Below are 26,332 nucleotides of genomic sequence, written 5' to 3' on the forward strand. Positions count from 1 at the left end.
TGATTCTTGTGCAGCTTCATTCTTTGTAAATGATGGGATGGTGCACCAGATTTGTCGAGATCATTCGTCGAGATCATTCGTCGAGATCTCGATGCAGAAGAAAGCCGTTCAGTTCATTACACAGGTTGTTAGAAAAAACAAATCATTTAATCCCATCTGTTATTCCATAAGAGCCTTGCAAACCTCTCCAGCTATTCCTTTGCAGACATTTGTGCCCACAATGCAAGTGTTCAGTTGAACCGAGAATAACTCCAAAAACGTACAGGTTTGTAGGCTAATTGGCTTGGTAAAATTGTAAATTGTCCCTGGTGTGTGTATGATAGCGTTAATGTGTGGGCATCGCTGGTCAATAGACAATAGATGCAGGAGGAGGCCCTTTGAGCCAGCACCGCCATTCAATGTGATCATGGCTGATCATTCTCAATCAGTACCCCGTTCCTGCCTTCTCCCCATACCCCCTGACTCAGCTATCCTTAAGAGCTCTATCCAGCTCTCTCTTGAATGCATTCAGAGAATTGGCCTCCACTGCCTTCTGAGGCAGAGAATTCCACAGATTCACAACTCTGACTGAAAAAGTTTAATCTCAGTTCTAAATGGCCTACCCCTTATTCTTAAACTGTGGCCCCTTGTTCTGGACTCCCCCAACATTGGGAACATGTTTCCTGCCTCTAACGTGTCCAACCCCCTAATAATCTTATACATTTCGATAAGATCTCTCATCCTTCTAAATTCCAGTGTATACAAGCCTAGTCGCTCCAGTCTTTCAACATATGATAGTCCCGCCATTCCGGGAATTAACCTAGGTAGGCGCAGACTCGATGTGCCAAAGGGCCTGTTTCCGCGCTGTATCTCTAAACTAAACTGAGTTGGATCGACCCGGTAAAAGTCACTCAAAACGAATTAAGATGCAGTAGAACGATCATAAATCAGATCAAATCTTGCTGTGAAGAACGGTCCTGACCCAAAACGTCCATTCCTTCTGCAGATGCTGTCTGATCCACTGAGTTACTCCAGAACTTTGTATTTTGTTTGTCAGCCTGCACCTTGTCTGTCTCTTCAATCTTGCTGCAGGTATGTATGAGGATGTTTTGGGGGTACTCTACGGAAACAGGAGAATCTACTTTGACAGAAGCAATATCTAATCTTTCGTTTCCGCCCAGGAGAATGTACAGCAGTTACTTTGTCAGAAAGGAAGGATGTGTGTCGTGAGTGCATCTTGTTCCTGTGTACTCACTCTTTTAGGAAGTGTCAGCTATTTTGCACACAGTAACTCCCCACCAACTGAATGCTGAAATCTATTTCAGTCATGATGATCAAAGGATTAATACTAGAGGCCTCTGCTATTCTTCAAAACAGTGATTATGGAACTATTTATGTCCAGATTGCATGTTAGATGTGGTCTTGGATTTACATCGCAATGGCAGCACAGCAGCACAATGTACTGCACCAAAACGTCACCTTAGCCCTGTGTTTATCCACTTGGATTGAGACCTGTACAGTGATTACTCTCTAAAACAAGTTAAAAGTTCTGAGCATGAAGATCAAGGAGACAAGGGCATCATAAATACCTTCGATTTGTACCAGCATCTACAGTTATCTTCTTATACTACTTGTTGCTCCACTGCGATTTCTCCTCAAGGTATGTCCACTTTGAAGAAGTTTTAGCCCAGTGGTATGAACATCGACTTCTCCAACTTTAGATAGTTCCTCTGTCCCTCTCTTCCCCTCCCCCTTCCCAGATCTCCCTCTATCTTCCTGTCTCCACCTATATCCTTCCTTTGTCCCGCCCCCCTGACATCAGTCTGAAGAAGGGTCTCGACCCGAAACGTCACCCATTCCTTCTCTCCCGAGATGCTGCCTGACCTGCTGAGTTACTCCAGCATTTTGTGAATAAAGGTGCTCGATGTGAATGAGGGTGGGAGAAAAACAAAGATGTAGGGTGTTAAACTATACAATCCAGTGATAATTTAAAAAAAGTCAAAGTGCCAGAGTAATTCAGCAGGTCTGGCAGCATCTCTGAATAGGTGACGTTTCAGGTCAAGGCCCCTTAAAAAAAAGACTGATAAATAATTATAGGCTGAAGGGTCTCGACCCGAAACGTCACCCATTCTTTCTCTCCCGAGATGCTGCCTGACCTGCTGAGTTACTCCAGCATTTTGTGAATAAATACCTTCGATTTGTACCAGCATCTGCAGTTATTTTCTTATAATAATTATAGGTTATCATGAACTGAAATAAAATCCAACTCCTAAAGTCCTCTTCCTCGCAGTGACTTGCATTTACATGCAGTGCCAGCTATGTAGTAAGAAAAAATAAGATTGTATCACAAGGTAAAGATAGATTTAATCACAAAATGCTGGAGTAACTCAGCAGGTCAGGCAGCATCTCGGGAGAGAAGGAATGGGTGACGTTTCGGGTCGAGACCCTTCTTCAGATAGATTTAATGATGTGCAGATGATTTTGGGGAAAGGACTTCAGAACTGGGGACCTGAGCTGTTGAAAGCACAAAGGTTAACATGATTGCAAGTTGTTTTAAGGCTGGTGTGAGGTGTCAATGCAGAGATATAAAAAGTACAAGGAGCTTCAATTTGAAGCAGGAAATTAGTGCAAATGTTTATCTTCCATTTTTTCCCAATAATTTCAAGCTTCAGCTACGGTGGAAGTGCCTGGCAGCTGTTGGGTTTGGTATTTGCACAATGATCCACTGGTTTGCTCTGTAGACAGGAGCAGAGTCAGGAAGCGGTTGTTCGAAAGGTTAGCTCATTTGGTGGTAGTACAGTCAACCTCAGGACAAAACTGACCCAGAATCCACATTTAGCTCCGATTGGCTCTTAGAGGCAGTTACGTAAAATGAGCTGCCATAAAGCCTGAAGTTGGTTTTAAGAACTGCAAGAAAGTGAGACATGGCAAAGAGGACTATTAACAAATGAAACTAGCTTGGATGGGACATCTTGGTCGGCATGGATTAGTCGGGCCAAAGGGCCTGTTTCATTGTTGTAAGACTCAATGCAGACTGGAAACTCTCCATTACTTTACGTAACCGAACGCTGTGAAAAACTCAAACTATTCTGGATTGTTTTTTACACACCTTTAATAACAGGATCTGAATAACAAATGCCCACTACAAGTGGTGACATTTTTCACCTTCAGACAACAATTGGCCTTCCTCAGGTAGCAGTACTACAGACCCAATCTCTACCATGGATGGGAGGTGAACAGGATGCACGGTGTTTTTAGTGCATTAAGTTACAGAAACAAAATCACATTCAACCTCTTGACTTTTAATTCAATATCTCTAAATATGAGCCAGTTGCTGTAACTGATTCTAAGCTATAGAAACATCAGTTGACCTGCAGTTCAGCAATGACCTTTAACATTTATTTTTTTGGAATATATAATAACAAATTGATCAATTTCCTCCACCCATTCCTCCTTCCCCTGTCTCTTTGTATCCTCTCAAAATTTAACCCCCAGGTAAAGACTCAGAAAAAGATATATAACTGCAACAATACAGTAAAATAGCACAAGTACTGTAGGTATTCAGCCAGTCAGGCAGCATCTGCGGAGGGAAATGAACAGATGACGTTTCAGGGTGAAGAAGGGTCCCAACCTGAAACACCACTTGTCCATTTCCCCCACCCTCCCAGATGCTGCCTGATCCACTGAGTTACTCCACTCTTTGTGTTCCAGCATCTGTGGTTTTTTCTGTCTCAACAATACGGAAAGTTGCCACCAACAGCAATATAGAATGAGATCTTTGACACTGACACCAGAAAAATTAAGTAAAATTAAATTCAGGATGTGAATAACAAATCCCCACTACAAGTGGCGACATTTTTCACCTTCGGACACCAATTCCCCTCACTCGGGCAGCAGTGCGACAGTCCCGATCTGTCCTGTTGTTTCCACGTTGTTCCCTCCTCTGTTTGATGACCTTATTTCTCTCATGGCAAGCTTTCATCGGCTTCTTCTGGTGTCACATCCCGAGAGTACAGGTCAGAGAAGAGGGCAGGCAGCCAGTACTGAGGCTCGTCAGGAGCCTGTTTATCAATCCACGCCAAGCCTTCCTTCAACAAGTGTTCCTGAAAAAGGTGGGAAACTTCATTATCGTTTAGAAATCGAGTATGGAAACAGGACCTTCGGCCCACTGTTTTTCATAAAACGGCTATCAACTATAACGTAGTCAGTAGCAACATGTAAACTATGCTTCTTGGTGCAGTTCATCACCCTGCATTCATTGGTGTCGTTTGTTTGATTGCAGCACCTTGCACTGAAAGGTTATTTCAAGATGTATGGAAATGACTGCTGTTTGATGCAAGCAGTAATTCACTGTTTGCAAAGCTCAGCATGGAGGTGTTACGGTGGGAATTCCAGACCAGGTGTAAATACCCACCAACACCTGGTTGGTGCGCTCCGTCTCCCACTTCAAGCTTGATTTGATCTCACTGACTGTCACGTATCCATTCCTCTGTAAAACAAGATGGGCCGAGTTAATTCTCTTCCCCGAATAAATCAGAATTTAAATACATGAAGTATTTGAAACAAAACAGTTGAACTCAGAGCACAAGTAGAATTTGATGGTTCAGAAGGAACTGCAGGTACTGGTGTAAACCGAAGATCGACACAAAATGCTGGAGTAACTCAGCGGGACAGGCAGCGTCTCTGGAGAGAAGAAGTGGGTGACGTTTTGGGTCTCAAGAAGGGGTTCCATACCTCCTCTCCAGAGATGCTGCCTGTCCCGCTGAGTTACGCAGCAGTAGCTGTCAGGGATGGGGACACCTACCTCTGCAATTTGCAGCACCACGGTATGATCCATGTTCAGTTCAGCCGGAACAGACTGCACCAGGTACCTGCCTCCCACTGGGATAATAGTGAAGCCATTGCCCAAGGACTTCAACTTCTTTATCGCTCGGATGAGATCGTCCCTGGATGAGCAAGTTGCAAAGGACAGAATTTGAATGCCAAGAACTCAGAAGACAATCAGCAAATGATGATGATACACTCTTGGCTCTCAACTACTCACTGACTGACGTCTTGGGCAAACTTGCCTCTGCCTTTCAGCACGCGCTGGTGCAGCTCGTCCAGTGTGATCAGGCCTGTCCGATGATACAAGGAGGAGCGGTGATTCCTGCCCCAAATCCCACACATCTCATAGTCTTAGAGCGTGGAAACTGGCCCTTCGGCCCAACTTGCCCACACAAGCCAACACTAGTCGTCGTCCCCCCAGCCTGCGTTTGGTCCACATCCCTCCAAACCTGACCTATCCATGTACCTGTCTAACTGTTTCTTAAACGTTGGAATAGTTCCTGCCTCAACTACCTCCTTTGGCACCTTGTTCCATACACCCACCACCCTTTGTGTGAAAAAGTTACCCCTCACTTTCCCATTAAATCTTTTCTCCTTCACTGTAAACCTATGTTCTCTGGTCCTCGATTCGCCTACTCTGGGCAAGAAACTCTTCCTAACGGACAAATAGCACCACCTCTTATCTTAAACCATCTTCTGCAAATCGCCCCGTTCTCCCGACAACCGCCAACCCTCCCTCCCTCCCTCCGGCATCTCCACATCCCGTTCTGCCTGCTCACACATTCCTAACTTACACTGCCCTCTCGAGGCTTCAGCCACATGTTTAGCTCTGGAATTCCGTTCTGATCACCCTCACCCTCTCCCTCTCCCTCACCTGCCCTTTGGTCCACGGAGTCCATGCTGACCATCAATCCTGCATTAATCCTGTTTTATTTTCTTCTCCCCTCCTTCCTCAATTTCTTCCAGTTTTGTTACAAATTAGGGTCAATTTATAACAGCCAACATGCCCTTTGATCCAATAAGTCCATGAATTCAAACAAAGGTCTCGGAGGTAGACACAAAAAGCTGGAGTAACTCAGCGGGACAGGCAGCATCTCTGGAGAGAAGGAATGGGTGACATTTCGGTTCGAGACCCTTCTTCAGATTAGAAGGGTCTTCTTGACCCGAAACGTCACCCATTCCTTCTCACCAGAGATGCTGCCTGTCCCACTGAGTTACTCCAGCTTTTTGTGTCTATCTTTGGTTTATCTGCAGTTCCTTCTTACACAAAGGTCTCGGAGGGTCTTCTTAGGAATTAATGGGTTCTTTTCAGAATGGTAGGCTGTGACTAGTGGGGTGCCGCAAGGCTCGGTGCAGGGACCCCAGTTATTAATGATTTAGAGGAGGGAATTAAATGTGACATCTCCAAGTTTGCAGATGACACAAAGTGGCAGTGTGAGCTGCGAGGAGGATGCTATGAGGCTGCAGGGTGACTTGGATAGGTTGGGTGAGTGGGCAGATGCATGGCACATGCAGTATAATGTGGATAAATGTGAAGTTATCCACTGTGGTGGCAAGAACAGGAAGGCAAATTATTATCTGAATGGTAGGTAGACACAAAATGCTGGAGTAACTCAGCGGGACAGGCAGCATCTCTGGAAAGAAGGAATGGGTGACGATTCGGGTCGAGACCCTTCTTCAGACTATCGGGTCGAGACCCTTCTTCAGACTATCTTCAGATCTATCAGTATGGATAGAAATGAGGAATTGTAAGGGTAAAAAGACCCTAATGGGAGTTATCTATAGGCCCCCAAACAGTAGCCTCGACATAGGGTGCAAGTTGAATCAGGAGATAAAATTGGCGTGTCACAAATGTAATGCTACGGTGGTTATGGGAGATTTCAACATGCAGGTAGACTGGGAAAATCAGGTTGGAAATGGACCCCAGGAAAGAGAGTTTGTAGAGTGCCTTCGAGATGGATTCTTAGAACAGCTTGTACTGGAGCCTACCAGGGAGAAGGCAATTCTGGATTTAGTGTTGTGTAATGATCCTGATCTGATAAGGGGACTAGAGGTAAAAGAGCCATTAGGAGGCAGTGATCACAACATGATAAGTTTTACTCTGCAAATGGAAAGGCAGAAGGGAAAATCGGAAGTGTCAGTATTACAGTATAGCAAAGGGGATTACAGAGGCATGAGGCAGGAGCTGGCCAAAATTGACTGGAAGGAGGCCCTAGCAGGGATGACGGTAGAACAGCAATGGCAGGTATTCCTGGGAATAATGCAGAGGTTGCAGGATCAATTTATCCCAAAGAGGCGGAAAGACTCTAAGGGGAGTAAGAGACACCTGTGGCTGACAAGGGAAGTCAAGGACAGCATAAAAATTAAGGAGAGGAAGTATAACATAGCAAAGAAGAGTGGGAAGACAGAGGATTGGGACTCTTTTACAGAGCAACAAAAGTTAACTAAAAAGGCAATACGGGGAGAAAAGATGAGGTACGAGGGTAAACTAGCCAATAATATAAAGGAGGATAGCAAAAGTTTTTTTAGGTACGTGAAGAAGAAAAAAATAGTCAAGGCAAATGTGGGTCCCTTGAAGACAGAAGCAGGGGAATTTATTATGGGGAACAAAGAAATGGCAGACGAGTTAAACCGTTACTTTGGATCTGTCTTCACTGAGGAAGATACACACAATCTCCCAAATGTTCTAGGGGCCGGAGAACCTAGGGTGATGGAGAAACTGAAGGAAATCCACATTAGGCAGGAAATGGTTTTGGGTAGACTGATGGGACTGAAGGCTGATAAATCCCCAGGGCCTGATGGTCTGCATCCCAGGGTACTTAAGGAGGTGGCTCTAGAAATAGTGGAAGCATTGGAGATCATTTTTCAATGTTCTATAGATTCAGGATCAGTTCCTGTGGATTGGAGGATAGCAAATGTTATCCCACTTTTTAAGAAAGGAGGGAGAGAGAAAACGGGTAATTATAGACCAGTTAGTCTGACATCAGTGGTGGGGAAGATGAAGGAATCAATTATAAAAGACGAAATTGCTGAGCATTTGGATAGCAGTAACAGGATCATTCCGAGTCAGCATGGATTTACGAAGGGGAAATCATGCTTGACAAATCTACTGGAATTTTTTGAGGATGTAACTAGGAAAATTGACAGGGGAGAGTCAGTGGATGTGGTGTACCTCGACTTTCAGAAAGCCTTCGACAAGGTCCCACATAGGAGATTAGTGGGCAAAATTAGAGCACATGGTATTGGGGGTAGGGTACTGACATGGATAGAAAATTGGTTGACAGACAGAAAGCAAAGAGTGGGGATAAATGGGTCCCTTTCGGAATGGCAGGCAATGACCAGTGGGGTACCGCAAGGTTCGGTGCTTAGACCCCAGCTATTTACGATATACATTAATGACTTAGATGAAGGGATTAAAAGTACCATTAGCAAATTTGCAGATGATACTAAGCTGGGGGGTAGTGTGAATTGTGAGGAAGATGCAATAAGGCTGCAGGGTGACTTGGACAGGTTGTGTGAGTGGGCGGATACATGGCAGATGCAGTTTAATGTAGATAAGTGTGAGGTTATTCACTTTGGAAGTAAGAAATAGAAAGGCAGATTATTATCTGAATGGTGTCAAGTTAGGAAGAGGGGATGTTCAACGAGATCTGGGTGTCCTAGTGCATCAGTCACTGAAAGGAAGCATGCAGGTACAGCAGGCAGTGAAGAAAGCCAATGGAATGTTGGCCTTCATAACAAGAGGAGTTGAGTATAGGAGCAAAGAGGTCCTTCTACAGTTGTACCGGGCCCTGGTGAGACCGCACCTGGAGTACTGTGTACAGTTTTGGTCTCCAAATTTGAGGAAGGATATTCTTGCTATTGAGGGCGTGCAGCGTAGGTTCACTAGGTTAATTCCCGGAATGGCGGGACTGTCGTATGTTGAAAGGCTGGAGCAATTAGGCTTGTATACACTGGAATTTAGAAGGATGAGGGGGGGATCTTAATGAAACATATAAGATAATTAGGGGATTGGACACATTAGAGGCAGGAAACATGTTCCCAATGTTGGGGGAGTCCAGAACAAGGGGCCACAGTTTAAGAATAAGGGGTAGGCCATTTAGAACGGAGATGAGGAAGAACTTTTTCAGTCAGAAAGTGGTGAAGGTGTGGAATTCTCTGCCTCAGAAGGCAGTGGAGGCCAGTTCGTTGGATGCTTTCAAGAGAGAGCTGGATAGAGCTCTTAAGGATAGCGGAGTGAGGGGGTATGGGGAGAAGGCAGGAACGGGGTACTGATTGAGAGTGATCAGCCATGATCGCATTGAATGGCGGTGCTGGCTCGAAGGGCTGAATGGCCTACTGCACCTATTGTCTATTGTCTATTTCAATGGTGTCAGATTAGGAAAAGGTGGGGTGCATCGAGACCTGGGTGTGCTTGCACATCAGTCACTGAAAGTAAGCATGCAGTTACAGCAGGCAGTGAAGAAAGCTAAAGGCAGGTTGGCCTTCATTGCGAGAGGATATGAGTTTGGGAGCAAGGTGGTCCTACTGCAGTTGTACAGGGCCCTGGTGAGACCGCACCTGGAGTATTGTGTGCAGTTTTGGTCTCCTAATTTGAGGAAGGCCATTCTTGCTATTGAGGGAGTGCAGCGTAGGTTCACCAGGTTAATTCCCGGGATGGCGGGACTGACATATGAGGAAAGAATGGGTCGACTGGGCTTGTATTCACTGGAATTTAGAAGGATGAGAGGGGATCTTATAGAAACATACAAAATTCTTAAAGGATTAGACAGGCTAGATGCAGGAAAAATGTTCCCCATGTTAGGAGAGTCCAGAACCAGGGGTCACAGTTTAAGAATAAGGGATAGGCCATTTAGGACTGAGATAAGGAAAAACTTTTTTACCCAGAGTTATGAATCTGTGGAATTCTCTGCCACAGAAGGCAGTGGAGGCCAATTCACTAGATATTTTCGAGTTAGATTTAGCTCTTAGGGCTAGAATCAAGGGATATGGGGAAAAAGCAGGAATAGGGTACTGGTTTTAGATGATCAGCCATGATCATATTGAATGGCGGTGCTGGCTCAAAGGGCTGAATGGCCTACTCCTGCACCTATTTTTCTATGTTTCTTCACTTAGAGGGTGGTGGGTATATGCAACGAGCTGCCAGAGGAGGTAGTTGGGCAGGTACGGACAGTTACATGGATAGGAAGGGTTTAGAGGGTCATGGGCCAAACGCAGGCAAATGGGACCCGCATAGATGGGATATCTTCGTCGGCGTGGATGAGTTGGGCCAAAGGGCATGTTTCCATGCTGTACAACTCGATGACTAAATTACAGTGCCTTTCTAATTCCACCCATGAACACAGCGCAGAGATACATACAGAATAATTTCAGTGTATTACCTCCATTTCTGTGTTTCAGAGCCAGGCAGACTTCAATAATCTGCACTCCCAGCTCATAGTAAAAGTCTCCAAAACCCAGCATCTCAGACCAGAATCCTTTGCCAGCTACAGAGGGAGTGAAAAATAAACCTCACGTCAGTGGTAGTAGAACAGAAACTTTCAAAAATCTGTAATACAATTATTGTTGGCATTATGTTCTGTTCATTTTATTAGGGTGACTTTGCAAAAGAACTGAATACCTAATATTTTCTGCTCTGACACTACCCCATCAAACACTTCCAGCACAGGTACAGTACATAACGGGTAAGATACAGTGAAGATACATAGGTACATATAGAGACACATTATGGGTTAGATACCTCTCTAGCTCTGGCAACATCTATGGAGGGAAGGGGTAGACAACGTTTCGGGGTTGGGACCCTTTTCCTGCTCCCTGTACACTGTACCATCAAACACTGCAATGGGAAAGATCACAAGGATTATACAGAATTAAAGTCCCCCTAAAACTGCCCATCGAATGCCCTCAGGATGGGCATGCCATGGGATAAATGCAGAGGAAAGGTCCATCTATACTAACCTACACCCTCAACGGACATGGACTGTGGAAAGTTGAAGGAAAACTGGAGAGATATAAACAGGCTTACATGCAAAACACAAAGTGCTTGAGGATCAAAGCTGGTTATGGAAACAGAAAGGAGATGAGGAGGAATTTCTTTAGCCAGAGGGTGGTGAATCTGTGGAATTCATTGCTACAAACGGCTGTGGAGGCCAAGTCATTGGGTATTTTTAAGGTGCAGGTTGACAGATTCTTGATTACTGCAGGTGTCATGGATTATAGGGAGCAGGCAGGTGAATGGGGTTGAGAGGGAAAGATAGTGCAGCATAATTGAATGTCGGAGTAGAATTGATGGGCCGAATGGCCTAATTCTTCCGCTTTAACTTATGAACATCTGTGGAGGGAATGTACTGACTTTTTGGATCAGGACTGAAGAAAGGTCCCAACCCAAAACATCATCTGTCCGTTCCCTCCACAGATGCTGCCTGAGCCACTGAGTTCCTCCAGCACTTTGTGTTTTGCTTAAGATTCCAACATCTGCAGTTCATTGTGTTTCTGGGCTTACATGCCAGGGGGTCCACTCCAATTGTTGCACACATGTCTTGAAACTGAACTCGAAACTGTGAGCTTTTCCGAATCTCCTGCTTGTGTTTGCTGGCAAATTCCTCCAGGTGACTCTTGAACATTTCCAACTGTTTTGACATCTGCAAAATGTAGGACAAACTTTTGACAAAACCTGTCCACTACTTATTTCGCAGAAAGAGATGCAGGAATTTAAAAGACAAAACTCAGGCAGTAAAATGTTCAGATGAAGGGATTTCAATTCAAGACAATGGGCACTAACCTGCAATAGTTGATCCTCAGCCATCACTGTTCCTCTCTCCTTATACTTGGCCTAAACAAATCAAGTTTGCAAGTCATTCTACTGTCAGACGTAAACAACATTTTGCATTTGCAGAGCTTATTACATGACCTCAGGATGTAATGATTTTTACATATAAAGAATAATGTTTCAAATCAAGTCATTGGGGAAATTCAGTAGCAATCTGCACACACTGTCCTACACTACATGTGGTAAAGACCAGATAATGTTTTAGTGGTACAAATATTCTTCAGAAAGTTGGAGACAAGTCCGCTTCTCCTGAAGATTTTGTCACTGCATCTTTTCTGTAAACCTTGTGTAGCTCAGCGGCAGAGTTGCTGCCTACAGCACCAGAGACCTGGGTTTGATCCCGACACCGTGTACTGTCTGGATGGAGTTTATATGTTCTCCCTGTGACCTGTGTGGGTTTTCTCTGGAATCTCTGGTTTCCCCCCCACACTCCAAAGGCCTACAGGATTGTAAGCTAATTGGCTTGGCATAATTGTAAATTGTGTGACCCAGTGTGTGGGGATCGCTGGTCGAAGTGTTTCCTGTTTCCACGCTGTATCTATAAACTAACCTGAATTTGCAGAGCTTATTCCATCACCTCTGGAAGGGTGGAAGAGGAAGCTCGAGGAGGTAGGAGAAAGCCTGGCGAGTAATAGGTGGATACAAGTGAGTGTGGGTTTTGATAGGCAGATGGTTGGACAAAGGCAAGAGATGAAAAGACAAAAGGTAGGGAGATAAGGATAGAAGAGGTGAGAACTGCAAAGCCAGAGCAAGGAATGTATGTGGAGGGGAAGAATGAATGTATGTATAGCCTCCGAGAATATCGGAACCATTTTTGCACTGTTCTTGTTTTGTATATATTCTTTATATTTTTTATTCTGAAGTATATTTTTATTTTTAAAAGGGGGGAAGGGTAGAAATGGGTGTGCAATGGGACTTTCCATCGCCCGGCGCGGCTCGGCCGCGGGACTTTCCATTCCCCGGTGCGGCTCGGCCGCGTGGATTTTCCATCTCCTTGCGGGGGCTATGCGGGTCGGTCGCCTCGGTAGGGGTAGAGTTGTCTGTACGTGGGAGAGGCATGGGGGAAGAGAGAGGGGAAGTTTTTGGCCTCCATCACAGTGAGGGGGTGTTTGGAGTCACTGTGATGGATGTTTGTGTTGGGGTTATGTCTTGTGTTTTTGTACTGCTGGCTAAGTAATCTCGTTCTGAACGAATGACAAATAAAGCTATTTTGGATTATTTTTTTTGCATCTAGGTGGGGGACAGTGAGGTGGGGGTGAGAGTGGGGGGGTAAGGTTGGGAGTGAGAGTGGTGGGTGGGGGTAAGGTTGGGTGTGAGGTGAGGGTGGGGGCAGTGAGGGTGGGAGTGAGAGGTGGGGGGTTGAGGGTAGGGGGTAAGGTTGGGAGTGAAAGGTGAGGGTGAGGGGTCTGTTCTTGTGCTGTACAGTTCTGTGTTCAACGTTGCCCCATCTAAGGTACTCCAATTTGCCCCGTATCCCTCTAAACATTTAGAAACATAGAAAACAGGTGCAGGAGTGGGCCATTCGGCCCTTCGAGCCAGCCCGCCATTCAATGTGATCATGGCTGATCATTTGCAGGATGTGTACAGCAACACGCCTGCCTGTTGTAATTGTGTTTAACCCCTGCCTGGATGTTTATCCTGTTGTGCTGCTGCAAGTGAGAATGTCACTGTTCTATCTGAGACAGATAACAATAAAACTCTCTTGACTCTAATATGGTCGCACCACCACCAGCAATGAGGCGTCCCCCGATCTACCTCAGACACCGGCCTCCCCCGGTCTATCCCGGGCCCCGGCCCCCCACCCAGACCCCAGGCCTCCCCAGACCCCAGGCCCCCCCCAGACCACAGACCCCCCCCCCAGACCCCAGGCCTCCCCAGCCCCCCCCCCCCACCAGACCCCAGGCCTCCCCAGACCCCAGGCCCCCCCAGACCCCAGGCCTCTCCAGACCTCAGGCCTCTCCAGACCCCAGGCCCCCCCAGACCCCAGGCCCCCCCCGGACCCCAGGCCCCCCCCGGACCCCAGGCCCCCCCCGGACCCCAGGCCCCCCCAGACCCCAGGCCCCCCCCAGACCCCAGGCCCCCCCAGACCCCAGGCCCCCCCAGACCCCAGGCCTCTCCAGACCCCAGGCCCCCCCCAGACCCCAGGCCCCCCCAGACCCCAGGCCCCCCCCAGACCCCAGGCCTCTCCAGACCCCAGGCCCCCCCAGACCCCAGGCCTCTCCAGACCCCAGGCCCCCCCCAGACCCCAGGCCTCTCCAGACCCCAGGCCCCCCCCAGACCCCAGGCCTCTCCAGACCCCAGGCCCCCCCCAGACCCCAGGCCTCTCCAGACCCCAAGCCCCCCCCCAGACCCCAGGACCCCCCAGACCCCAGCCCCCCCCCCCAGACCCCAGGCCTCTCCAGACCCCAGCCCCCCCCCCAGACCCCAGGCCTCTCCAGACCCCAGGCCCCCCCAGACCCCAGGCCTCCCCAGGTCTACCCCGGGCCCCGGCCGTCCCCACCCAGACCCCGGCCTACCCCGAGCCCCGGCCACTCACCTCCGCCAACTTCTTGCGGGCGATGGCGCCGGTTCCGACCCCCCGCCGGTGCATGGCCGCTCCCCGCGCCGCCGCCGCCGCTGCCTTCGCCCACGGGAAAACTCCGGCCCCCGGCCGCCGCCTCGATGCAAGGCCCCGGCTCCTCCTCCTCCTCCTCCTCCTCCTCCTCTCCCTGCCCGCCGCGGCCGCCAGGTGGAACTGCAGGACAAACCAACCCCGGCTGCACCACCCGCCTCCTCCACCTCGGCCAACACCTGCCCTGCCCTGCCTTGTCCTGGCCCTGGGCCGTCCCTCAGCCACCCCTCCCCACCCCACCCCACCCCACAGCTACCTGCCGCCCCATCACATCCACCATCCCCTGCCTTGTCCTGGCCCTGGGCCGTCCCTCAGCCACCCCTCCCCTCCCCACCCCACCCCACAGCTACCTGCCGCCCCATGACATCCACCATCCCCTGCCTTGGTCGACCCTAACCCGCCACGTTGTCTTGTCCTCTTCCTCCCCAAATCCCCCTCTCCACCACATCCCCTCTCCTTTCCCATTCCCTCTCTTTCCCCAGCCCCTCTCCCTCCCTGTTTTCCATCTCCACCCCACCTTCTCTTCCCCGGCCCCTTTCCTTCCACACCCCATCGTGGAATTCTCTGCCTCAGAAGGCAGTGGAGGCCAATTCTCTGAATGCATTCAAGAGAGAGCTGGATAGAGCTCTTAAGGATAGCGGAGTCAGGGGGTGTGGGGAGAAGGCAGGAACGGGGTACTGATTGGGAATGATCAGCCATGATCACATTGAATGGTGGTGCTGGCTCGAAGGGCCAAATGGCCTCCTCCTGCACCTACTGTCCCCAGCCCTTCTCCTTTCCTACACACCCTTTTCCACACTCCCCTCTTCATCCTCGCCTCTTATTCCCTACATGCTCTTCCCAACCCTTCTCCTTCCCCACACTCGCTCTCCCCAATCACCTCCTGCCTCTCATGTTGCCCTCGTCCATCTTTCATTGAAACATGAAAAATAGGTGCAGGAGTAGGCCATTCAGCCCTTCGAACCAGCACTGCCATTCAATATGAGCATGGCTGATCATCTAAAATCAGTACCCCGTTCCTGCTTCTTCCCCATATCCCTTGATTCATTTAGCCCTAAGAGCTAAATCTAGCTCTCTCTTGAAAACATCCAGTGAATTGGCCTCCACTGCCTTCTGTGGCAGAGGATTCCACAGATTCACAAGTCTCGGGTGAAAAAGTTTTTCCTCATCTCAGTCCTAAATGGCCAACCCCTTAATCTTAAAGTAACCCCTGGTTCTGGACTCCCCCAACATTGGGAACATTTTCCTGCTTTCATGGGAATCAAGGGATATAGGGAAAAAGTCAGAACGGGGTCCTGATTTTGGATGATCGGCCATGATCATATTGAATGGTGGTGCTGGCTCAAAGGGCCGAATGGCCTACCCCTGCACCTATTTTCTATGTTATCTATCTAGCCTGTCCAATCCCTTAAGAATTTTATATGTTTCTATAAGATCCACCCCCTAATCCTCTGTCCACCCACATCTTCCCAACTGATCAATTCTAAGAACAATTTTTTTTAAATTCAAATGCTGACGTTTGAACCACTGGTGAACATTGACCTTGGATTCTTATCCTTTTGCTTCAATTTAAAGACATTAACTTGCAGTATCTGAGGGTAGTAATGACATTTTGCCAACAAGTGTTTGGTTGATGTTAGGGCCATGGTTGTCCCTGGGGAATACAGCAGTAAAAAGAGTAGAGACAGAGGATAATTTTGCCTAATTTGAAGAACACCCCCAACACAAAACGTCATCTGTCCACTTCCCTCCGCAGATGCTGCCTGACCCACTGAGTTCCTCCAGCATTTTTTTTGTATGATATTTGGAATCTGACATTGTTTTATGAGTGATATTAAGATGTCCAAATCTGACAGGAATATTGACCTGTGGAAATAAGGGTCTGATTGATAACAATTATGTGGGATGGAGGAAGAAGGAATTCAATTTTTTAAAAAACTGCATATGCTGGAAATCTAAAAGAAAAACAGAAAAGGCTTGAAACACTTAGCTGATCAGGGCGCATCTGTGGAAGGAGAAGTAGAGTTAATGTTTCAGGTTAAAGATGTTAACTCTGTGTAGGTAGTCAGAACCTATTTTCCAGGGTATAAATGCCAATGGATTAGAGGGCATACCTTTAAGGTGAGAGGGGAAAGGTTTAAAGGTGATGTTTGAGGTCGTTTTTTTACACAGGGAGTGGTGGGTGCCTGGAACAGGGTCAGGAGTGGTGATGGAGACCGATACGATAGTGGCATTTAAGATGCTTTTGCATAGGCACGTGGAGAGACACACAATTAACTGTGGATGCTGGAATCTTGAGTAAAACACAAAATGCTGGAGTAACTCAGCAGGTCAAGCAGTATCTCACGAGGACAGGGATAGGCGATGTTCCGGATCGAGATCCTCCTTTAGACTAGGACCCTTCATCGTATATATTTGCACAAGGAAATGGAGGGATATGGATCACATGTAAACAGAGATAGTTTAACTTGGCATCAAGGTTGACATGGACATTGTGGGCCGAAAGGCCTGTTCCTGTGGTGTACTATTCCAAATTCCTCTTCCCACAAATGCAGCCTGACCTGCTAAATGTTTCCAGCATTTTCAATTTATATGAAAGGATTCAGTATCTGATCCAAGTTCTAACTTCGCTGTTTTAGTATATAGCCTTTAAAAAATGATATACACTTCAAATTGCTGGGTAAGGTAAGTGAAGCCTATCAATGAACCCAGATCTATTAACGCGTTATTGAGCCCCAAATCACATCATATCAGGAGCAGTTGATCTGTCAGGTGGAGCAGAATGGACCGAGCTTGGAGGTATTGTCACTGCAGCTTTAGGTCATATCTCAGGATGCTGTGCATCAGTCAAGAGTGCCACGGTGAAAAAAACACTATCATTTTATCACGCTCTGTGCCAAGATTTAATCTCATGGTTGGACCTCATTTAAGGAACCTAGAATTAAAGACAGTGATTGTAAATCATGAACTCCAGACATCTTTTTCAAATGGAACGATAAAATAATTGCAGTGGACATCAGAATTGGTTTTGATAATAATGGGTCCCATGGTGAGAAACAGTGAATAAATATCTTCACCCTAACTCCATAATCATGTTGCAATTTAATTCCGTGGAAGCTGTTTTCAGTTTTATTGTTGTTACTAGGGCAAAAAAATGATTCCCTGATAATGACTGTAAGATGCAGTTTTCCAAGATCAATAGGTTTAAAGATATTACTTCTTTTATTTCAACATCGACAATTTACGACATCATCGACACTGTTCAAACTTTCAAGCATTGTCGCACTTATTTTTGTCATCCTTACAATTGCTATCACCTCTATTGCACTGTTTATCTGTTTATAGTTGGAGGTTAAATGTATCTAATTTGTGATTTTTCCTTTCTGGATTTGTGTTGTTCAGCATAATAACTTGTATTTTATGGTCATGACATTGCTCTAATTATATTTAAATGGTTGCATTTCTTTTGGTGGCACTCAACAATAGTGGGTTCTGCTTCTATCATGTAGAAACAAGGAACTGTGGATACATTTGGGATATGTATCTGTGGACATATGACAATAAAAACTCTCTTGACTATTAACACATGAGTATGAATGAATGAATGCATGAATGAATGAATGAATAAGTTTATTGGCCAAGTATGCAGATACAAGGAATGTGCCTTGGTGCTCCGCTCACAAATGACAACACAAACATACAGTTAACAATTATGAATAAAGCATAAACACATCAAAACAATAAGGATACACCATTACAGTCTAAACAAGTTGGATGAAAATAAACCAGAGCAAAAAAGAGACTACAGACTTTGGTTATTGAGTAGAACTATCACTCGTGGAAATGTATGTATACATTTATCTGTTCATTCAAAGGCAGCACTCTGCTCCCCAAAAAGTTGTGCTTAGCCAATCCATCAGCATAGGCAGTAGGAACACTGAGTGGGGAGGTATAGGTCCAAATCGCACCCAGATAGTCTAGTTTACCATTCAGCTGAAGGAGCAGGCAACTGTCAGATAATCCACTTTATGAGTGTCCAGCAGCTGAGCAACAGGCCCTTTAAATCGAGATTATCTCTGTCTTCACGCACCCGTTTATAATAATCCAACGCTAATCCCATTTTGTGCTGCCTCCGTTCACATCGGCTCTCCCTAGATTCTATCACTCACCTACACACTAGGGGGAGACATAGAGTCGGTGTCCAATTAACCGAGCAACCCACACGTTTGTGGAATGTGGGAGGAAACCGGAGCACCCGGAGGAACCATGCAGTCACAGGGAGAACGTGCACATAGGTAGCATCCAATGTCAGGAATGAAACTGGGTCTCTGGTGCTGTGAGGCAGCAGCTCCACCGGCTTGATTTAGGTTAGTTTAGAAATACAGCATGGTAACAGGCCCTTCTGCCCATTGAGTGCACTGGCCAGTGATGACCCATACACTTGTTCTATCCTACACGCCAGGGACAATTTACAGAACCTAATTAACCTACAAACCTGTTCGTCTTTCGAATGTGGGAGGAAACTGGAGCATCTGGAGAAGATTCAAGCGGTAACACGAAGAATGTACAAACTCTGTACAGACAGCACCTGTAGTTAGGATTGAACCCGTGCCTCTGGCGCTGTAAGGCAGCAACTCTACCATTGTGCCACTGCGCTGGCCATAATGTACTTTTGGTCGGATTTGCATGTTCTATATTAATCGAGTCAGAGAGTCATAAAGTATGGAAATTGGCTCTTTCCTTTTCTCCAGAGATGCTGTCTGACCCACTGAGTTACTCCAGTTTTTTGTGTCAATCTTCGGTTTAAACCAGCATCTGCAGTTCCTTCCTGCCTATATCCCTCTAAATATTTCCTATCCAAGCACCTGCCCAAATGACTTTTAAATGTTGTTTGAGAACCTGTCTCAACTACAGCCTCTGGCAGCTCTTTCCATGTACCCAGGGCCGTTTTTACAGCATTATGGGCCCCCGGGCAAAGCAGTGTACTGGGGCCCCTACCGTTACTCTCCCCCACCCCCCTTTCCCTACCAGCCCCCCCCTGTCGTGCCAGCGAAAAGCACTTACCGAAAAGCACTTAGCGATGGACTTAGGGTGCTACATTGATGCGAAAAGCACTTACAGATCACTGTGAGAAGCACTTAGTGACCGAAAATGTTACGAAAAAAGCACTTATTGAACCTACATTTTTAAAGTAGTATTTATTTATTGCAAGTCACTTAACATACACAGATCAGCATGGGGCCCCTATGCTCGTGGGCCCCCGGGCAAGTGCCCATCAGGCCCATGCGTTAAGACGGCCCTACATGTACCCACTGCCCTCTGTAAGAAAATGTTGCCCCTCAGGATCCTTTTAAACCTTTCCCATCTCACCTTTAACCTATGTCCACTGGTTCTTGATTCCCATACCTGAGGAAAAAATCTTGTTTTGAAGAATTCTCTGCCGGTTCCGTGAACAGCTTGGTAGAAATACACATACCGTCTGAGATTGTAGAAATGGGATGTAGATCTGCACATATTAATCCAAAGGTATGGAAAAATGAAGTGCATGAAAATTGGATTGAACATCTTCATTGTTCCCTCAAAGGGAGGAAAAGATATCTCCACAATAAATGTGCAAGATAGGATGGAGGAAATGTTAGTATTTGGGTATGAGCTTAGACAGTTGTATCAGGGAATCGTAGAACGGTTACAGCACAGATTATACTGTATGATCCAATTAGCTTCACTCTCCCACCAAATTCTTTCAGTTCAGATGGCCATCGAACTCCATTTTGAAAACTACAGAGTTATTCCAGCACTTTGTGTCTTACTCAGGATTCGGGCATCTGCAGTTCCTTGCGTCTTCTCACAACCTTCTATGTTCCAAAGAGAGCAAGCCCAATTTCTCCCATTCTATTCATGTAACTGAAGTCCCTCATTCCTGAAATCATCCCATTACATTTCTTCTAACCTTCTTCAAGCCCATCATATATGTTCCAGACTGTGCTATCCAGGGCTGGCCACATTATTCCTGCTGTGGCCAAACCAACAAGTAGTGAAGATCCATCATCACTTCCTTGCCCTGTACTCCATGCCTTTATTTATAAAGTCCCAGATCCATTTTTTTAAAATCACATCACTCTGGCCTTGTATTTCTCCTAAAATATTGTTGTTTGTTTCTTTTTATATGTATAATGAACTTCTTTTTTTTGTGTTTACAGAGTACTATGTGTACATCTCTTGTGTTGCTGCAAGTAAGAATTTCATTGTTCCTTTTCAGGGCATATGACAATAAAACAGTCTTGAAGCTTGACTCTTTAGTTTCTGCCACCCTCTTCCTATTCTTCCTCCGAAAATATAACATTAGATTTCTGCACCCTGTCAATATTTAGGCATTACATTTAGCATGCACAACCAATAATTAATTACTTTCCCTATAGCCCAAATATCGTAAGCCAAATTTTATTACTCTACTTTCACAGATTCTTCACCTGACTTCTGGAACTTCTTTGACACCTTGTTGTGCTCAAAGATGAAAATTAGTTATTTCTCTTTTGACTCTGCCCAGGCTGGAAGTAATCAACAGCCCCAAAACAATTATAGATAATACACTCTGTAATTTAAGGTATGTTCACTTCAACATTCACTTCACAGAGATAATGCAAGTGTCAGCCTGCTTTATGGACCTCACATTGTTAATAAACTAACAATTAAATTGTCCAAGTTTCTGCTACAACTGTGATAATTAATAGTCCACTAAAAATAAAAGCCAGCCTGATGATTTTTACAGCAGGCCCTCTAATTGTTATTTCTTTATTCACTGTGTGTCAGAGAGCTTGGTTTGGTAACTGTTCCACCCAAGAGCGCAGGAAATTGCAGAGTTGTGGACACAGCCCAGTCTATCACACAAACTATCCGCCCTCCCCACCTCGTTGACTCTGTCTTTTCTCTGTGCTGCCTTGGGAAAGCAGCCAACTTAATCGGGGACCACCCACATCTCTGCCATTCCCTCTTCTCCCCTCTCCTGCCAGACAAAAGATTTAAAAAATTTGGAAACCACATGCCAGCAGAATCGAGATCAGCATCTTCCCTGCCATTATCAGACTCCTGACATGACTTCTCAATAGTTTAAGGATGTTTTCCTGATCTTCCAATCTACTTTGTTGGGGGCGCCTGCATTTTTAAAAATCTGTGCTCTCTCTGTGGCTGTATTACTATATTCTGCACTCTATTTCCTTTCCCTTTTTACACTGCCTGTTGTACTCTAGCATGGTTAATTGTTTAGGTTTATTGTCATATGTATTGAAGTACAGTGAAAGGTTTTGTTTAGCATGCTATCTAATCAGATCAGATAATACTATCCTTAAATACAACCAAGCCAAACAATCGGGAGAGTAAAGGGGAAGACACGGAGTGCAGAACATCGTTCTCAGCATTGTAGTGCACCAGTTCCTTACACAAAGTCCAAAGGCTGCAATGGGGTGGAGGAGAATTGGGCAGTACCCTATCTTACGGAAGGACCATTCAAAATTCTGATAGCAGAGAAGAACAGGCTGTTACTGAGTCTTGTAGTGTGCGCTTTCAAGCCTCTGAACCTTTTCCTGACAAGAGCAGGGTGATGAAAGTCTGAAGAAGGGTCTCGACCCAAAAAGTCACCTATCCATGTTCTCCTGAGATGCTGCTGCCTGACCTGCTGAGTTACTCCAGAACATTGAGTAGAAAGAATGACCTGGGTTGGACAAGTCTTTGATTATGTTGCTGCTTTCCCGAGGCAGCGTGGCCATTGGTGGGGAGTGTGGTCTTTTTGATGGACTGGGCTACATCTACAACTCCCTGCAATTACTTGCGGTCTTGGCTGAACTGTTCCTGAACCAAGCTGTGATGCAACCCGACAGTATCGTGCATATGTAGAAGTAGATTGTATTATGTATGGGTTGATATACACAGAGAGTGGTGAGTCTGTGGAATTCTCTGCCACAGAAGGTAGTTGAGGCCAGTTCATTGGCTATATTTAAGAGGGAGTTAGATGTGGCCCTTGTGGCTAAAGGGATCAGGGGGTATGGAGAGAAGGCAGGTACAGGTTACTGAGCTGGATGATCAGCCATGATCATATTGAATGGCGGTGCAGGCTCGAAGGGCCGAATGGCCTACTCCTGCTCCTATTTTCTATGTTTCTATGTTCTATGATATACTAGGATAGCACACAAAAAATGTTTTTCAACCGGACTTAAGTACAAATGAAAATGATAAATCAATATCAAACCATTTTTCATATCTGTAGCAAGCAACAGCAGATGCCGGTTTACACCACTGCCTGGTCCATCACAAGTCCTGACCTTCCCACCATCAAAGGGTTCTTTCTCCCATTCAAAAAGCAGCCAATATCATCGGAGACCCAGACCACCCTGGCCATGCTCTCATTTCATTACTACCATTGGGAAGAAGGTACTGTAGTCAGAAAACCATAAGCACAGTTTCAAGAACAGCTTCTTCCCAGGAAACATCAGGCTCATCAACACTACAAGACCCAAACCTCACCAATTATGATCATCTATGGTCTGTGTGTTTGGTTGCATTACGGACTTGGTTTTTCTTTTATAATAGTATTACAGATGTGAATTTATTGAAACTTTTTGATTATTATATTCAACTGTGTTTATGGGTAGACACAAAATGCTGGAGTAACTCAGCGGGACAGGCAGCATCTCTGGAGAGAAATGAATGGGTGACATTTCATGTTGAGACCCTTCTTCAGACTGGTGTGCTAAGCTGCTGCAAGTAAGATTTTCATTGCTCTGTGGCTCCATATGACAATTAAACACTCTTGATTCTTAAACCCTCTCTGTTTCTCTGTATTCTAATCAAATAATGATCTTTCATCAAATAATGAAATAATTATTTTAATCCTTCCTCTTAGTCTGTCAGTTTCTGTCTCAATACTGTTACGTGACATGTAGTATTTTTCACCACTGGCATAGCTTGTCAAACATTGGATTATTTAACCCCAACTGTAAACCTTACTGCTCAATATTTATTAATTGTTACAAGTAGAAGGTTAAAACAAATCTTATAAATGTCAATTGCCTTTGAATGATTCTATTCATTTAATTTATTTCGGTGTTTTAGCCCAGTAAAGGTTATTGACCGAATGAATGGGTATTGATTCGGTTGAGTAAATCAACATGGACCTTTCTCAGCAGCCATTACTGAGAATCCACTCCAGTAACTTTAAATAGGATTAAATCAAATTAATGTTATTAGAATAAATATTCAGTCTTTGCAAAATTTTGAAGTGATTCTATTTCTAAAGAGATATTTTGTTTTATGAGTTATCATATAAAAATAATTGAGAATTCACCCAGATAGTTCAGCACAATGTCCAACGTGATAATGGCTTGGTTCCCTGCCTGTTTCTTGGTCTGTATCATGTTAGTTGATTTTAGCTCTGACTTGAGTCAGATACCACAAATAGGACTTTAAAATATAAAAAGTGCAGCTCAATATCTGTGTCGAACAGAATGCCAAGACAAACCAATGTCATCTGCCTGCACGTGGTCTATAATCTATAATTATAATTATATATAGTCTATAGTTACAGTCTGAAGTAGAGTCTCGACCCGAAACGTCACCCATTCCTTCTCTCCAGAGATGCTGGCTGACCCGCTGAGTTACTCCAGCATTTTGTGTCTACCATGGTCTATAATCCCTCTATTCCCTGCATATTTCCATGTGCCAATCTATAAGTCTCTTAAATGCCACTATTGTATCTGCCTCCACCATCCCAGTAATGTGCTTTCAAATTAGGAATGAAATGAAAAGACAAAGAGAAGGATATGGAGTGCACACATATTTATTCCATGATCCCTATCATCTTGTTCCTTTCCCTACATTGATGACTGCATCGGGGTTGCTTCCTGCACCCGTGCAGAACTTGTTGATTTCATTAGCTTTATTCCCTACTTCTACCCTGCCCTAAAATTCACTTGGACTGTCTCTGACACCTCCCTCTCCTTTCTTGATCTCACTGTCTCCATCACAAGGGACAGACTATCGACTACAGACCACCAACTCCCATAGTCATCTGGACCAAATCTCCTCCCTCTTGCAAAGACGCTATCCCCAACTCTCAATTTCTACATCTTCGCCACATCTGCTCCCAAGACGAGGTTTTCCATCCCAGGACCTCTGGATGTCATCTTTCTTTAGTATTCCCCCTGCTATTATAAATAGATCCCACAAAGCGGATGCTTTGTAACTTTGTAAGCGCCCTTTACGTGGCGACTATTTGCATACCCTGGGTATGCAAGCAAAGAATTTCACTGTGACTTTTTACATGTGACAATAAAGTATAACATATTAATTCATTCATACTGACCTTTCTGTCCTTGGCCTCCTCCATTGCCAGAGTGAGGTCACTTTCAAAACTGGAGGAACAACATGTATTTCACTTAGATAGCTGATATCTAATGGTATGATCATTGAATTCTTCAATTTTAGGGAACTAACTTACAAACAACCCTCCCCTGCTCCTCCCTCACCCCCTTTTCGCTGCGTCCTACTCAGGTTTGCACCCATTTCTCCTTCTCACATCTTTTTCACCTTATGTCACATCTCTTGTCACCATCTCTAGCCTTTGTCCAACCATCTGTCAATTAAAACCCTCCTCATCTGTATCCATCTATCACTCACCAGCTTTTGTCCTGCCCCTACTTCTTTTCCAGCTTTCTCACTCCTCACCACCACAATGTCTGGACCCAAAAAGTCATCTATCCATGTTCTCCAGAGAAGCTGCCTGACCCACTGAGTTTACCTCGTACTTTGTGTCTTTTCTTGTAATCCAACATCTGTAGTTCCTTGTGTCTCAACAGACCAAATTAACAGTGTACCAAATGTGAGTTCCAATACCATCAAGGCAATTGGGAATTTGTATTCAGTTTTAAAATAGCCTGGATTTCATATAGCAGTAACAATGTCCATAATTGTGTTTAAAAATAATACAGATATGAAATATCAGTAACTGACCATGAAACTGATTCATTGAAAAACAGGATCTGTTTTGTTATAACATGTTACTTTTGAAGGACACAATAATTTAAAATATTGCAAGTCCGGAAATTTGAAATAAAAACAAAAAAGTGCTGAATATACTTAATAAGCCCAACTTGCCCACATCCCGGCCAAAATGTCCCATCTACAATAGTCCCACCTGTCTGCATTTGGCCCATATCACTCGAAACCTGTCCTATCCATGTACCTGTCTAGGAAGAAACTGCAGATGCTGGTTTAAACCTAAGATAGGCACAAAAAGCTGGAGTAACTCAGCGGGTGAGACAACATCTCTGGAGAAAAGGAATTGAATTGAATAGAATTGAATAAATTTTATTACCAAGTATGTATACATACAAGGAATTTGCCTTGGTGCTTTGCAACTAACAACACGATCTACAGTAAACAATTAAGAAGAAAACATTAAGAATAGGAATGCATATCTTTCATTCATTTGTTACTTTTTTTACATATCTTCCATTAATTTGTTCTATATATCTCTCCAAATAACCGTCTATATATCTCGTTTCCCTTTCCCCTCTCAGTCTGAAGAAGGGTCTCGACCCAAAACATCACCTTTTCTTCTTCTCCAGAGATGCTGCCTGACCCGCTGAGTTACTCCAACTTTTTGAGTTGTATCTTCATGTACCTGTCTGTTTCTTAAACGTTGCGATAGGACCTGCCTCAACTACCTTCGCCTACAGTTCGTTCCAAACACCCACCACCCTCTGTGTAAAAAAAGTTATCCCTCAGGTTCCTATTAAATATTTTCCCCCTTCACCTTAAACTTATGTCGTCTGATTCTCGATTCCCCTACTCTGGGCAAGAGTTTATCTAACTTTTCTTTCAATTTCATGAGGTAATTCTTTGTCCTGTTTTATTTAACTTTTCTTTCAATTTCATGAGGTAATCCTTTGTCCTGTTGCAGTTATTAACAATTGGATGTTTTGTTTTGAAGTGTTCTCATCCACCTGACATGGAAATCAGAACATTCTGGGGGTCCCTGCGGGTCTGCCTAACTTGACGGTGGGGTAGCCCCGCCCACTTCCACACGGTGGGGT

General features: G+C 45.1%; 1 protein-coding gene across 1 annotated transcript; it reads right to left on the reverse strand.

Annotated features, from left to right (window-relative positions):
• Positions 1 to 3,080: 3,080 nt before the first annotated feature.
• snf8 (SNF8 subunit of ESCRT-II) lies at positions 3,081 to 14,312 on the reverse strand. The gene is made up of 8 exons (XM_078424847.1): positions 14,172 to 14,312; positions 11,588 to 11,638; positions 11,309 to 11,447; positions 10,188 to 10,292; positions 5,024 to 5,096; positions 4,784 to 4,925; positions 4,394 to 4,468; positions 3,081 to 4,082 (listed from the first exon to the last, which is right to left on the reverse strand). The coding sequence occupies exons 1-8, from the start codon at positions 14,223 to 14,225 to the stop codon at positions 3,945 to 3,947; spliced, it is 777 nt and encodes a 258-aa protein (XP_078280973.1). The 5' UTR covers positions 14,226 to 14,312; the 3' UTR covers positions 3,081 to 3,944.
• Positions 14,313 to 26,332: the final 12,020 nt, after the last annotated feature.

Source organism: Rhinoraja longicauda, chromosome 29 (assembly GCF_053455715.1).
Source record: "Rhinoraja longicauda isolate Sanriku21f chromosome 29, sRhiLon1.1, whole genome shotgun sequence".
NCBI classification, from domain to species: Eukaryota; Metazoa; Chordata; class Chondrichthyes; order Rajiformes; family Arhynchobatidae; genus Rhinoraja; species Rhinoraja longicauda.